The sequence below is a fragment of the Bombus vancouverensis genome, chromosome 9 (assembly GCF_051014615.1).
Source record: "Bombus vancouverensis nearcticus chromosome 9, iyBomVanc1_principal, whole genome shotgun sequence".
Classification (NCBI taxonomy): Eukaryota; Metazoa; Arthropoda; class Insecta; order Hymenoptera; family Apidae; genus Bombus; species Bombus vancouverensis.
This window is the reverse complement of record NC_134919.1, coordinates 11773746-11788783: the sequence shown is the minus strand read 5'-3', so window position 1 is coordinate 11788783 and position 15038 is coordinate 11773746. Positions and strand designations below refer to the sequence as shown.

Here is a 15038-nt window from a genome sequence, read left to right as displayed (position 1 = left end):
GAGTCATCGAAAGCTTAGGGCGAGTACACGTTGCTCAAAGTCTATCTAGATATTTCAAGCAATGTTCTACGTGTTATAGCTCTAAATATATGAGTAGACACTGTGATAAATATGTATAACCGTTGGTAAGTTTTGTTCTAGTCTCTCTAGAAGTAGCTTAGAGACGTGCGCGACCTGTGCGACCAATAAAACTACAATGCAATTAGACTGCGGATGTTTGTGCAAATATTAATTAACATATCTTCTATAAAATTGCTCCCAAATGTCAGTATATCGTGTCTTCTTAACAGAGACGCGTACTTTTTAAGAAAAATGTGACTCTGTAATGAAATTCTTTTATGATTAACAGAAAAATAATTCTTTTCGCAATAAATAAATGTAAATCTCTGTTTAAGTTTCGTTCGCGAAACTATAAATTTGTATAAATATCCGTGATCTAAATACAAAAGGAAAAGAACAAAGTAGAAAAGAGGAAATAAAAGAAATAGAGAAACCGTATCGAACGAAACATCTGCCTTGTGTGAACGTTTCGTTCGTTGGATGGAAGAAAAAAATTGTTCGCTCGGGTCCTGCTCGACGATAGCTGACTTGTCTACGGCGATTTGTAATCGATTAGACGCCGATAGATAGCGATCGGATGCTATCGCTTAGTTTAGCAAAGACTCGTGTGTGTGTGAGCGCGCGCGCCAAAGAAAAAGAAAATCGCATTTAAAAGCTGAGTGGTGTGTTTGTTGTTTTCAGAGTGATATTTACGGGCATCTACACATTTGAGTCCGCCGTTAAGGTGATGGCGAGGGGTTTCATTCTGCAGCCTTTTACCTATCTTAGAGATGCATGGAATTGGCTCGACTTCGTAGTTATAGCTTTAGCGTGAGTAGTTAAAAACTTATTTTTTAACTAAAAAAAAAAACAAAAAAAAAAAAGAAAAAGAAAGGAAGGAAAAATGGAAAAACAAACGAAAAGAGACGAACGAGCAAACGAAAACCGAGAGGACCATACAGGCAGAGAAATGATGTAAAGAAAAACGAAGGAAAAGAGAGAATACCATAAAAAAAAACGGTAGAGTACAGCGTGTGACGAAAGAGAATATCACGAGACTTGTACAAATTTGAATTTACCTTAAGAAATTAATATTTTGCAAGTAATTGAAGCAACGATAATCGAAAGAAAGGAAAGTATTTTTATACTTGTGTAATAATTTAATTTTATCGATTTAAATATATTCCATCTTTTCAATCAGACAAAAAGGAATAAGAAGTAGAAAAAAGAGAAGAACGATAAAGAAGTACGAATATAGGATAACTCTACTTAGGCTTGACGAAAGCAGAATCTGTGACGTTAATGAAAAAGAGGATAAAACACTGAGCACAGATTGGTCGCGTTGTAATAATCGACGCGTCGATTCGAATCGAAGAAGAGAAAAGTCGTGAAATCGATATGTCGTCCGGTGGTAAGATCTGTTGGGTCTCGTGAAAGCGTGAGTTCTTCCCTTTCTTCAATCTCGATTGATTCTCGGAAAAGTTCACGGCGGAAGTTACGAGACAAATCTGATTTTCTTCACCGATGAAAAAATCCATTCTGAGCAATCCACGTTTGGAATCGAATTGTTTAAAAAACCAAAAGAAACTTAACGATGTGGAGACAGCGAAGTGTAATTCACGCTTTTCCCGGTGAATCATTCACGAATCTACCTGACACTGTTAACGATGTCTCTTGCTAATTTCCATAAATGATTTAGTCATAGATTGTTCATTATTTCTTCGGTCTTCTATCGTCGTGTAATTATGAAAAATATTTTTAATGTTTTACTTTAATCGTTACATTGCAAATATTTTTCGTATTCTGAATATTTTCACGCCGACTATTAACGATATTTTATGTCGATCACCGAAGCTATGTCGTGAGAATAATAATAAAAATAATAAAAATATTGCTACGTAGAAATGTTTTATAGCAGGCTTTGTTTCGAACAGCCTGAGAGACACTTTGTGTTTTTTTCCTGTGTCCCTTAGTTCCACGGGTAGATTCGTATAACACGATGACGATGATCTTAGCCGTACCGCGTCGACAGGACCGATTTTGAATGAATCACGTCGTCGACGTCCGTACGACCAGAGTTGGTGCAGTGAAGCGTTTATCCACGAGAACGCTAATTAGTATACAAGATTAGAATGTGTTCAGGTTATTAAACGTAGATCTTATTTATCTATACAATACATATACGTATATAAAATACATAATATTTATTTGCTAGATACCTTGGCTAACGCTATCTGTTTGAAACAAAAATAAAAAAAAAAAAAAAAGAAAGAAGAAACAGATTTGTGTAGCGAGACGAATCTTAACTCTTCAAACTCTCTTTTATCACACTTACACACACGTACTTCTATACAATATATTACATACAAAATATATACTATATGTATATACCTACATATACATGATATATACATATATTATACAATATTATGTATTAACACGTATTGTTACACAATTACATCGAATATACATATAATAGATAATGAATTAGTTTACTTAGATAGGGATTAGAGATTTTTTATTATTACATTATCATCATTATCATTATTATTATTATTATTATTATGTCTAGTTACCACAATCAGAGTATTTATTGATTAATTTATTTATTTATTTATTATCATCGTAATTGTTGATTAGAATAGCGTAATTATATCTATACTATATATATATATAAACGTCGATTCGATCTAATCCATTTATTATTAATTGTCGTAGATTTAGTACATTATTATTATTATTATTATTATTATTATTATATATATGTGTGTGTGTGTATATATACATATATATACATCGTATTATATCACATATACATATATATTACGTAATTGTTGATAGATGGACAAATTACGTGTATCTTACAACATTAACGAGTATCCGTTTGCGACTCGGCATCACGAGAACGATATCACTCTCATGCTCCATTCACATTAATTAAACTAGAATTTAATCCTGTCATTATTACTACTACTACTACTACTACTACTACTACTACTATTACTACTACTATTACTACTACTACTACTACTACTATTATTATTATTATTATCATCATTATTATTATTATTATTACTACTATTACCATCACTGTAACAAGAGAACAAAAGAGAAAAGTAACGACAGTAAAAAAAGAGAAGGAGAAGAACGTGATTTGCAATTACATTCCCGTGATACCGTGGCATATCGAGCAACATCGAGTGCATGCAGTAATAGCTACCTGTAAAATATATATAAAATATATATTAACGTATATATTTTATATATATATATATACCTTTATTTTTATTATTATTATTATTATTATTATTATTATACAAGCAGTTTTCAAAGCAGACGTTTTTTGGTAGGCAATAGAAAAATCTGGTAGCGAGTAATCGTTTGAGTATTATATTTAACTTTTTTACTTATTCTCTTCGATTCTTTCTCTCTCTCTGTCTCTCTCTCTCTCTTTCTCTCTCTCTCTCTCTCTCTCTCTATCTCTGTTTTTTTTCTATAAAATCGTTTTGTTTTTTTGTTTGTATCACTGTAATGTGTGTGATGTTCGGGTGTATTGCAGTTATGTGACGATGGGCATAGATCTAGGCAACCTTGCCGCTCTCAGGACATTTCGAGTCCTCCGAGCCTTGAAGACTGTCGCTATTGTACCAGGTATGCTTAGAGAAATAGATCAATTGGGTGTAGTCGCAGATTATTAGAGACTATTTCATTTTTATAGACACACTTTTGCCGCGGCTCGCTGTTTACACACACATTCTCTCGCATCATCACCGACAACGCCTATTCTCTGTTAATAATATCAAATCTCTCTATTTCAAACTCTATCCTTTATCAAAATGCTACCCTATACCTTCATATAATACCATTTCGTGTGCCACATTTTTTTGCTCGCCAGCCCCCTCCATCTTTTACTCGACTATCGGTTCAGTGATCATTTTTACCAAATTGAACGTTCGTCTAAGGATCGAACTTTTCCAATGTTGATCACTGAAAACAAAAAAAAAAAAAAATAAAGTCCCTTATGATTTTTTGCCAGCCACCTATCTCGTCCTTCGTCCCTCTTCTCCCTCCATCGATGTTTCTCCTTTTAATAAAATAGAGAAAAAAAAGAAGCTCCTTCCATCTGTTTTTTTCAGTCAGTTCATCATCTCTCTTTTTCTCTCTTTCCACACGCTGAAACGAAAAGCGGTGTATTCTTTATTAAGATAAAAAAAAAAAAAAAAGAAAAAGAGAAAAGAAAAAGAACACATACGTAAGAAAGTTTACGTCCACGCCCGCCACTTGAACGTCGTCGTCGTCGAAAGTGTCGCTTATTTACTGACAAATCCATCTGGTTCCCTTTTTTTTTGTTTCGCTCGCCAGGTCTGAAAACCATTGTCGGCGCTGTGATAGAATCCGTGAAGAACCTGCGCGATGTGATAATCCTGACGATGTTCTCTCTTTCCGTCTTTGCGTTGATGGGCCTCCAGATTTACATGGGGGTGCTCACGCAAAAGTGTATAAAGAACTTTCCCGAGGACGGCTCCTGGGGCAATCTCACCGATGAAAACTGGGAGCGATTCGTTAGCAATGAAAGTACGTAATTCATTTCATGTTGATTGCCTGCACAGTTTGATATATTAGAAGATTCAAAAATTAGAGATTGGTAGGTGTTTCAATGGAAGTATAATAATTTTCGGAGTTTTTCTTCAATTATTGGGTAGTTTATTATAGCGATCATTGGGTAGTTTATTATATCTACGCTATCGAGGATAATATTAAAACACTGAAATAATAACGAGATGATTTAACATAATTGAGATAATCTTTATCAATATAATATTTTTGGATCGTTTTCTTTGAAGATATCTTTTTACTTTTTGACGATTACTTTTTACACTGTATGCATAATATTCGCAAGTTTTCAATGTTTCGTGAAACTTTTCTTTACTAATAGGCTCCATGGAAGCATGAATAATTCTCCAAAGAGTTTTTCTTCAGCCATTCAGAGTCGTTCGAACGTTCCGTCTGAAATTTTGTCTAAATAAAAACTAAAGTCCTAAATAATTCTGCATATGGTGAAGTTCATGAACTCTAATTAATCTTGTTTGTTATTTCGTTTAGCTAATTGGTACGTGGACGAGGCGAAAAACATGCCTTTGTGTGGAAATTCATCTGGAGCAGGGTAATTTAACCATTTTTTTCTAATTCCTACATTATCGTACATCATTTATTGTACGTTACCATATTTAATGAATATAATTTGTTGAATGTAGGCAGTGCCTTCCTGGCTACACGTGTTTACAAGGATACGGTGAAAATCCGAATTATGGTTACACGAGTTTCGACACCTTTGGCTGGGCTCTACTCTCCGCTTTTCGTTTGATGACGCAAGATTATTGGGAAAATCTGTATCAACTGGTTCTTAGATCGGCCGGTCCATGGCATATGTTGTTCTTTATCGTGATCATTTTCCTCGGCTCCTTTTATCTGGTTAACTTAATCCTCGCTATTGTCGCGATGTCTTATGACGAGTTGCAAAAGAAAGCTGAAGAAGAGGAAGCTGCCGAGGAAGAAGCCATAAGAGTACGTATCCCTAAGAAAACCATGACTTTGTAAGTGAACAATTTATTTTTGAGATAAAAATCGACTGTTATCGACTATTGGGTCAACTCTATTTTCTAACATAAGTACTTGATCAATATACAGTTCTCAAAAAAAAAATGATTCACTCTTGTAAGTTGGTTTATCAGAACAATTTCTGAACTATAATTAATAAATCTACTTGCAAAAATCGATGGAACTATAAATTTTACGTATTTGCATTGTAACAGGAAGCCGAGGAAGCAGCTCTAGCGAAAGAGAATAAGCTGGCGGCGCAGGCGGCGGCTCGGGAGGCGGCAGCCGTTGCGGCGGTGGCCGCCGCCGATCAGATCGTCAAATCACCGTCAGACTTCTCATGTCATAGCTATGAACTGTTCGTTGGTCAGGAAAAAGGGAACGACGATAACAACAAGGAGAGGATGAGCATACGTTCGATCGAGTCAGTCAGCGAGCATAGAGTGAAACAGATCAACAATCACACGGCCACCACTAAACCACGAAAAGTCAGCGCTGTAAGTGTCTGACTGGCCGATGTCTCCCTCTTTCGTACCATCGATTTATCCTCCTTTGACGTAATGTACTATCTTTTGCCTCCTGTTATCGAACTTGTCCCCCTTGACCTCGCTTCTACGAGAGCGATTCACGCGAGGCTGTTCGATCTCGACTCGACTCGTCGGTAAAACTTACGAAAGTACACGGTTTTTGTTCGATTCCTTCCACTTGTTACAGAACTACGTTTTGATGATTGTTCTTATGGTCTACAGGCCTGTCCACAGGAGATTATGTAATCCTTAACCATCTGTGTTGGAACTGAAGTTACTATGGTAGGAATATCAGAAAATTAGCATCATTCAGGGGTAAATCTTACAGCGTAGAAAAATTTACAAGACGAGTGTGCTATGCATAGAGAGTGCAAAGAACATATTTTTTTTTTCAAGTATCGAGTATTACGTTATATTAACCATGTCACATATCGAAAAGTTTCGGAAGCTCTAAACTTTCAAAATTCCAAAATCTAAAAATTGCAAAATTCTCAAAATATATTGAGTAACAAATTTACATAAAGACAATGGAAAAAACATATTTGCAATGGAATTAATTTGTAACAAATGGAGCAGGATGAAGGAATCCTCATGTGGACAGCTCTGTTCTATCAATTTACGTATGTACAATGGTGCATTGCAAGCCGTTTGAAGGACAGGGTTGGCGTAGATTCGTCTTGTTGAGCGTTCGTCAACCGATGATGGTAAACTGAGTAGGAATGGTGGATTTATCATGGTGTGGTTGATGGCAGTTTAGGGAGATGGAAAGGAGAATGCCTTGAGAAACAAGGACGGTTGATGAATTATGATGAGGAAACGTCCTACTTAGGCTCAAGTTAGCGTTCGAAAGCGACGAGTCGAGCCCCTTCATAAAAGTCTATCGCTCTGTAGCATGCTTGTCGTACATTACTGTAATCGATTGTTAAGTAATGATCAAATTTGGTAAATCGTTAGGACGCTTATTGAAATCCTTGCTTTTCGTTGCGTTGAATTTTCTTCACTGATTCTGTCTTGGTTTCGAATGGTGTTTGATGATTTTTGACAGCGTTGCATTCGTTTTGGTTTCATCATCACCGATGTGGTTTCTCGCGGACGCGTGTTAATTACAAATAGGATATCATCGTTCGTCGACGTAAAGTAACGTTTCATTCTGTGCCGTCTTGCATGGTAACGCATGTGTGTAGTAGAGAAAGGAGATACGAATTTTCGGTTCAAATAGGAATGTGATTGATAAATCACACAATATAAAATATGCAGGTCTGTTTTCAATAAACATCTTTTAACGCTTTCAACATTTCTGTAATCAAAGATGTTACTGGTGGAGAAATGGTTAAGAAGGTTGACAGATGGATAAGATTTCCATCGTATGTATAGTAAGACACTTTATTTCCATTTTATTATATGTTGAGCAAGATACTTGATTTCCATTTTATTCTATATCAAAATACGTGAACACAAATTGTTAGAGATTTCCAAGAGTAAGTGTGTATTTCTGAAGAGTGAATCTGTTGTTCATCAAAATCTTGAATATAATCCGTTTTATTTTATTTAGTACTACTATTAGTGACATTATGGCACCAATATTAATAGTTTATCATATTTATAGCAATATCGATACTGGTATGATAATATTGGTACCAAGAAATACTCTGTATCAAGATATCAGATTCACATTCCAAAGAAACACACTTTAGACCCAGAAATCTCTAATAACTCAAACTGCAAGGACCAATAAAATGAAACCACGAAAGTAGCCATGATAGCCAAGTTATACTATGTAGATACCGCGGATCTTCGTGTCTCCCTTACATCCGTTTCAACAACGACGACATTTGATCAACATCGTTTTACCCTGATATGTTGCGACGACAGTTGTTAACATCATGCTCTATCTTTTTATCTCTCTATCTCTATCACTTCTCTGTGTATGTAACGCTTTTGCAAGTATTTATATAAACATATATATCCGTATGGAGTGCCTCCTTGGTGTACACATTAGACAACGTTACGAGCCGTTTGGTAGGAGATATCTTTTCTTGTTTTTTTCTTAAGGTCTCTCGCGCCGCTAATGGCCAGTTTACTTATGCCTACCAGGAAAGCCTGCGGAAGGTATGTGTGTCACGACGTGTCTGTCACCGCCGACCGTACGTACTAAATAGTTGTACCGGATCCATGATCCGAAACTTCATGTCGATACACCATTCGATCGTCGAAGGTTTCACGCGTTCGGAACGATTTTTATCAAACCGCCAAATTTGCCATTAGAGGACCATTATTATTGTCATTCAAGAATGCTTGAAGATTCGATCGACCACTAGTGCAATGTTCTATGTGACAAATATATTTCCTTTTTTATTTGCATTCGTTGCCGTGAAGTCGATCTGAACAAAATTAAAAATGTTGGAAATTTTTCAAAGGATATTTTTAAAAAAGAAAAATGCAGTGGTCATTGGTTTATTCAAAGTAGAATACCTAATTAAATTAGATAAAATAGAATACTCTTATTAATCGTTAACTTCATTAAAAATATTTTAATTAGATTGTGGATATCTCTGCAAACTCATATTTTATGAACACAACTTTTCATTTTATGAAAAGAGCAGGACTTAAGCAGGTCCAGGATTGATTTCACTCGAAAAGTGCAACTGCAGAATTAATATATTCGTACACAGTACGGTACGATTTAAGATCTTTAGAATCTCAAACATTCTTTGTTACGAATTTCTCTAACGAGCTGTCTCAATCTTTAGAACCATCGAAACTACCATATCAATTCATGAACTTCACCACTGAAATACTATGTTGAGCTTCGCGTAGCCTTTAAGCTCGCAAGAATAAAATTAGCAATGTCAGAATTACCAGATAGGATTTGTCTCTCCATGAAGGCATTGAGCTTCCACCTTAATCTCAACATGGTGATCATAAGTTCAACGTTCGTTGTAGGGATTAAAACTCAGATAAAAATGGTTACCGGCTTTCGTGCGACCATTCTCATTTCATAGACCCTCCGAAGACTCGTCGATGAGTCCCCGTAGGAGAGTGGATTTAACCCTTTCGGTACAGATTGCTTTTTATACCACACATTAAACGTCGACAGAATGTCTTAGAGTGTCTTCGTAGCCTGAATAAGTTTTTGGTATTTTTATGGAGACTGTGAAAAATAATGAAAAAGTAAGCTGATTTTCACATAGTGGTATGCAGTATTAAAAGAAAACCAGATTTTCTCAAGATATCCTGCATACGTATCGCGTAGAATTACTTGAGCAATAAATACAAAAATCAACAACTACTATTAAATTTTTCCACATAATATGTACAGCAACAAAAGTGCATCACGAACGATCTAACTATCAATTACAACATATGTAAATCTATCAACTTATGAAAGAGAACAATTCAAACTTTGCGATTATTGCAAAGAAGATTTAAATTACTGTGCATATATTTGTCCAACGAAAATGATCACAGACTTTCTGAAACTCGCATTAAACGCTTTATAAACTAATGGAATTTCTTCCATTTCGAATGCACAGATGCAAATATTAGAGAATGGACTCTGTTCGACGCACATAGGCGTTCACAAGGTTCGAAAGGGTTAACCCTTTGCGGTCGGCGTACTTTTCTAGCGATACTATCAAATAAAGCTCAAGACAATAAATATTTATCTTTAATAACAATCAACATCTATCCGATATTCAAGACATATTCCTCTTCTTCTTGAACAGTAGTCTCTAAGCCCAAAGACAGATCCACGAGCCTTGAAATTACATAATTACAAATAGTAAGTGCAAAGAGAAATTTTGAATGCGGCCACTGCGAAGACATCCGACCTTGAAGACGAATTTTAAATGCCCAAACTATGGCGACGCCTGGCCGCAAAGGGTTAATGTTACGGGGAAAAAGAACGAGGAGGAACCCGCCTTGCTCCCTTAAACGTGTGTCCCTTGACGTCCACGCTTTTCGAGAGAAACTCGAGAACAGTGAGAGAGAAAAGCGGTGGTCCGCTTTGTTGTAATTTCAGGCGAGTCTTAGCCTGCCTGGCTCACCGTTCAATCTCCGTCGAAGCAGCCGCGGTAGCCATCAGTTCACGATCAGAAATGGCCGGGGCCGTTTCGTCGGACCGCCAGGAGGCGACCGGAAGCCGTTGGTCCTGTCGACGTTCCTCGACGCCCAGGAACACCTGCCATACGCGGACGACTCGAACGCGGTCACGCCAATGTCCGAGGAGAATGGCACGATCGTCGTGCCCGTCTACTACGCGAATCTTGGGTCCAGGCACTCGTCGTACACGTCACACGCATCACGGCTTTCGTACACGTCCCATGGTGATTTGATCGGTGGAATAGCAAACGCGGGGAAACCGATGACGAAGGAGAGCCAGCTGAGAATCAGATCTGTCAGGCCACCATCCGTGAATGGCCATTTCACGGATTCTAATCAGAAGTACCATTACGTGAGTAGGCGATTTTTGGGGGGCTTGTACTAATTTCAAATGATGGAATACGATGGGGACGATTAAGGGGTTTTTGTCTATGAGCTGTGTTTAGGCGATGGTGTTTGACAGTATACACGAATAAAATGCTTTCTTTATTTCTATGTTGTTTTATGTTGCTGTATATACATATGAGAGAGAATGAATATTTTATCCAATTACAGGATAAGGCTTCGTTAATTTAGTAAATATAATTTAGAAGGTTTTAGTTTTAGTTCATTTGCTATTTATCTTCACTTCCTTATTATTTTATTTGTTCGTTCATCGTTGTATTAATATTTATTTGTCTCTGTGTTTTATAAACGTCGAATAGTAATATCCATCTTCTTTTTCCTTAAAGCTGAACATCCTTCAGTACACTTGTCGAATAGATTTTCTAATTGATTATATATTACGGAAAAATTCTGACGAAGGAATAAAGATTTTATTTTATGTTCAGGAGGGTGATCTAGAAGATCCCATGGGCAAGGCAAAGCAACAAGACAATCCGTTTATAGAGCCTTCACAACAACATGCCGTAGTTGATATGAAAGGTAAATTCATTTAAGAAAAACACAATAATTTAACGATAGTTATTTTGCATATTCGATAAACAACTTTTCTCTGGAGAAAACATAATGTGTCGTTTTTTCTTGCAGACGTGATGGTGCTGAACGATATCATAGAGCAGGCCGCGGGTCGACAGAGCAGAACACCGGAGCAAGGAGGTAATGTCGAGTTTCAGCTCCTTCGCTCACATTACTCTTCTTTCTTACAGTTTTCTATCACCCTTTATCACAGATGTGTATCTCTTGTGTGATGAGCATCCTGTCATTTTGATGTACACCGTTGTTAAGACTCTTGTACAGTTTTTCTCCATTGATATTCAGTGCTGAAGATTTTTGTCTGAGCGCCTTGTACATAGTAGACCGACTCCTACATACGTTATATACGTTATATACATCTATCTGTATCTCTCTTTTTTTTCTATTATTTAATTTCAATGTATAATTACGTCCAGACTCTCTTATATCGAAATAACCAACGAATTATTTTTATTTTATTCATTATTGGTTATTGTATTAATACCACAGTGTATTACAGTGCATGGTATAATTCCCGTTGGTCCTAATAAGTTCCATTTTTTGTTATCGTCTTACAAAAATTTAAAGGAAAAATGTATGAAATATAAAAGATAGAATTCACAGATACACGATACAAATAATCTTCTAAATCGTAATAAATAAATTCATCGAAATAATTGCAGTGCGTAAGCCCTCGAACACTTGGATGGATAAATGAAACAGAAAAGCGAAAAAAAGAAAGAAACGAATATAGATGAGAACCGTTTGTGATAGTTTCTTTTGGGGAAACAGAGTTTGTTTCCTGATGTATACGACACAGATTAAACATCCTCGCTGCAGCTACACGGTCCTGGTCGCTTCGTGCCTGGATTTCGCCTCAGCTCCTCGTCCGATCACCGACGTACACTGCAGCGAAACTTTAATTTTACCATAGTATTTTTTCGCGAAGGCACTCGCTTCGAGGGCACCACCGCGTTTACCTGCGTTGCACAATGAAGAATGTAGAATCAGAAAGCTTCATCGAGCGATGATTACTATCATTCGCCGTATCATCGACACTCAGTGCTCTAGAAAATGCGATTAGCGCTTCTAAAGTGACGTTACTAGCGAGAACACCAAGCAGCATTATCGCACATTGACCTTAGGTTCTTGCAAAAGCCAATACAGCAACGTCTAAAAGAATCCAATCAGATCAATTGTTTTTATCACGTTCAATTTTTCCCTCCAGATTCTTTTATTCCTGTTATTTGTAATTATTCTTTGTTGCAATTGAGATTTTATTCCTGTGTATACTTAATGGTGTTCACGTTTTTTTATGATTTTTATAGTTGAATGAGGTTTTTATTAAAATTGTCGCAAAAAAAAGAGATTTAATATTTGGAAAGATATTTTAAAGAGAAGATTGAATTTTTGAACGATCATCCGTATTTTAAAGAGGAGATTACGTTCGTGAATTTGAGTAGGTCTTTTGAAAATTATATATAGCACGTTTCTTTTATCCTAATTTCTTAAAATTCAATTTATTCCATTCTATCAGTATTATGTTCCACCAACCGAGGATTAATTGCATTTTGAACGTCCAAGAATTTTATTTGAACTCGTTCTCATCCCTTTCTTCCGCATAGCAACTCATGCAGCACTTTTATTCTCCACTTGGCCGCTTCGATTTTTCTGTTTACAACACTCTTGCACACAGCTTTTGGGCTGCGCGTGTTCTTGCTGCCTGCACATTCACGTAAAACGCTTTGAATGCGCACCATTTTTATTTTCTCTTCTCATTTTCTTTGCTTTCAGGAAAGGTCTGTAGTGTTCCTGTATTCTGAATTTTCTTCTTTTCCTTTCGTTTCTGGTTCTGTTTTGCTATGATATATATACACGCCTGCCTGTTTCTCGTATTTGATAATCTGTGGTCTAATGAGCTAAAAAGAATATATAAAGAAAACAAAAGGAATGTATAATAAAAGACTATGCAAGCTTGAGAAAGAACGAGAAAACCTCTTTCCCCAAAAAGAGTGGTGCCAGACAAAATTACTAACACGCGTTACAGTTTCGACCTATTACTTTCCGACAGACGACGATGAAGAAGGGCCAAAGTTTAAGGACAAATTGTTGGCCGCGGTGCTGCGTTGCATCGATATCTTCTGCGTGTGGGATTGTTGCTGGTTGTGGCTTGAGTTTCAAAAATACGTGTCTCTTGTGGTGTTCGATCCATTCGTAGAGTTGTTCATCACCCTTTGTATCGTCGTCAATACATTGTTCATGGCGCTCGATCATCACGATATGGACAAGGATATGGAAAAAGTGCTCAAGACAGGAAACTACGTAAGTAACATGGCTTTTAATAATATATCCTATGTGTAACAAAATTTTAATTCGTTTATAAAGTACCTATTTAGATATTTTGTAATTTTGAAGAGATTATTTTATTCTTGATCCTTTAGACGAATAATATCGTTGTCCGCTTATAATATTATTCTTTTTTTATATTTGTAGTTCTTCACGGCAACATTCGGTATCGAGGCAACGCTGAAACTCATAGCAATGAGTCCGAAATATTACTTTCAAGAAGGATGGAATATTTTCGACTTCATTATCGTCGCTCTTTCGCTTCTGGAGTTGGGATTAGAAGGTGTCCAGGGTCTCTCCGTATTGCGATCGTTCAGATTGGTAAGTCATTTCATGTATTTGTATTATTTGTAAAGCAATTTCGGTATAAAATATCCTGAAAATACCGAGCATCTATTTTTAGATAGATAAAGAAAAAAAAACAAATAATATATTGTATAATGCGAATAATAAGAATAATGAAGAATCTATTATGTTTTTCTTTTTACTTTCATTTAACAAATTATAATAAAAAGTACTGGATAATCATTCTGTTTCCAGTTAAGAGTGTTCAAACTGGCGAAGTCGTGGCCTACGTTGAATCTGCTAATTTCCATCATGGGCAGAACAGTAGGCGCGCTGGGTAACCTGACGTTCGTGTTATGTATCATCATCTTCATTTTCGCCGTGATGGGTATGCAACTGTTTGGAAAGAACTATACGGACAACGTTGATCGGTTCCCCGATGGAGATCTACCGAGATGGAATTTCACCGATTTTATGCATTCGTTCATGATCGTGTTTCGCGTACTCTGCGGAGAGTGGATCGAGTCTATGTGGGATTGTATGCTTGTGGGAGACGTCTCTTGCATACCATTCTTTCTGGCTACTGTTGTCATCGGTAATCTGGTTGTAAGTATATTTAACGAGCCTTACTCGTAACTGATACTAAATTACTTTCAATTATTAAATTACTCTTCACAAGGTTTGTCTAATATCCTTCTATTTTCTTCTTATTAATTCTTAAACGAGGCCTAATAAATTATATGGAAGCTTATTTTCAGTGATAATTTGTAACGTTTGTAACTGCTCACGAATTTCTAGTTTCAGGCTTAATCTTACAAAGTATGTTGAACTGAAAAAACTGAAGACCGAGGAAAAGAAATTTACTAACAAAGAATCGGCAACGACACTGTATTTTTTCAAGCAGATCTGAAATTTCATCTTTAAGAAAAGTCATTAATTCTTCATATTAGTGTCCTAGCAAACTAGATCTTTTAAATCATTATTCGCCTTCCTTACGATATTCTTCACCTTCTTCTCGTTTTTCCTTTTTTCAATTTCTTCAATTCAACATACATACATTTTCAAAATATGTTCTAGAAATTCAATTCTATCTCTTTTCAACATATCCTTATCAAAAGATTAGATTCTTCCAATTATTTGGTGTTTCGAATTTAATACTTCATTCTGAAAAATTAAGTTACACATCCA

At 36.2% G+C, this 15038-nt stretch overlaps 1 protein-coding gene across 35 annotated transcripts in view; it reads left to right on the top strand.

Moving 5' to 3' along the window:
* Positions 1–15038, top strand: part of para (sodium voltage-gated channel paralytic) — a 69518-nt gene that overhangs the window by 30821 nt on the left and 23659 nt on the right. For 12 of the 35 annotated variants that reach the window (XM_076621744.1, XM_076621748.1, XM_076621737.1 and 9 more), the window contains 12 exons: positions 742–870; positions 3599–3690; positions 4402–4614; positions 5143–5203; positions 5295–5604; positions 5853–6134; positions 10186–10617; positions 11096–11189; positions 11295–11363; positions 13267–13541; positions 13713–13886; positions 14106–14456. In XM_076621744.1, coding sequence (XP_076477859.1) covers positions 742–870; positions 3599–3690; positions 4402–4614; positions 5143–5203; positions 5295–5604; positions 5853–6134; positions 10186–10617; positions 11096–11189; positions 11295–11363; positions 13267–13541; positions 13713–13886; positions 14106–14456 — 2482 coding nt within the window. Of the gene's footprint in view, positions 1–741; positions 871–3598; positions 3691–4401; positions 4615–5142; positions 5204–5294; positions 5605–5852; positions 6135–8216; positions 8274–10185; positions 10618–11095; positions 11190–11294; positions 11364–13266; positions 13542–13712; positions 13887–14105; positions 14457–15038 lie in introns of all 35 variants that reach the window. The other 23 variants (XM_033346361.2, XM_076621750.1, XM_076621749.1 and 20 more) reach the window with 3 other exon arrangements.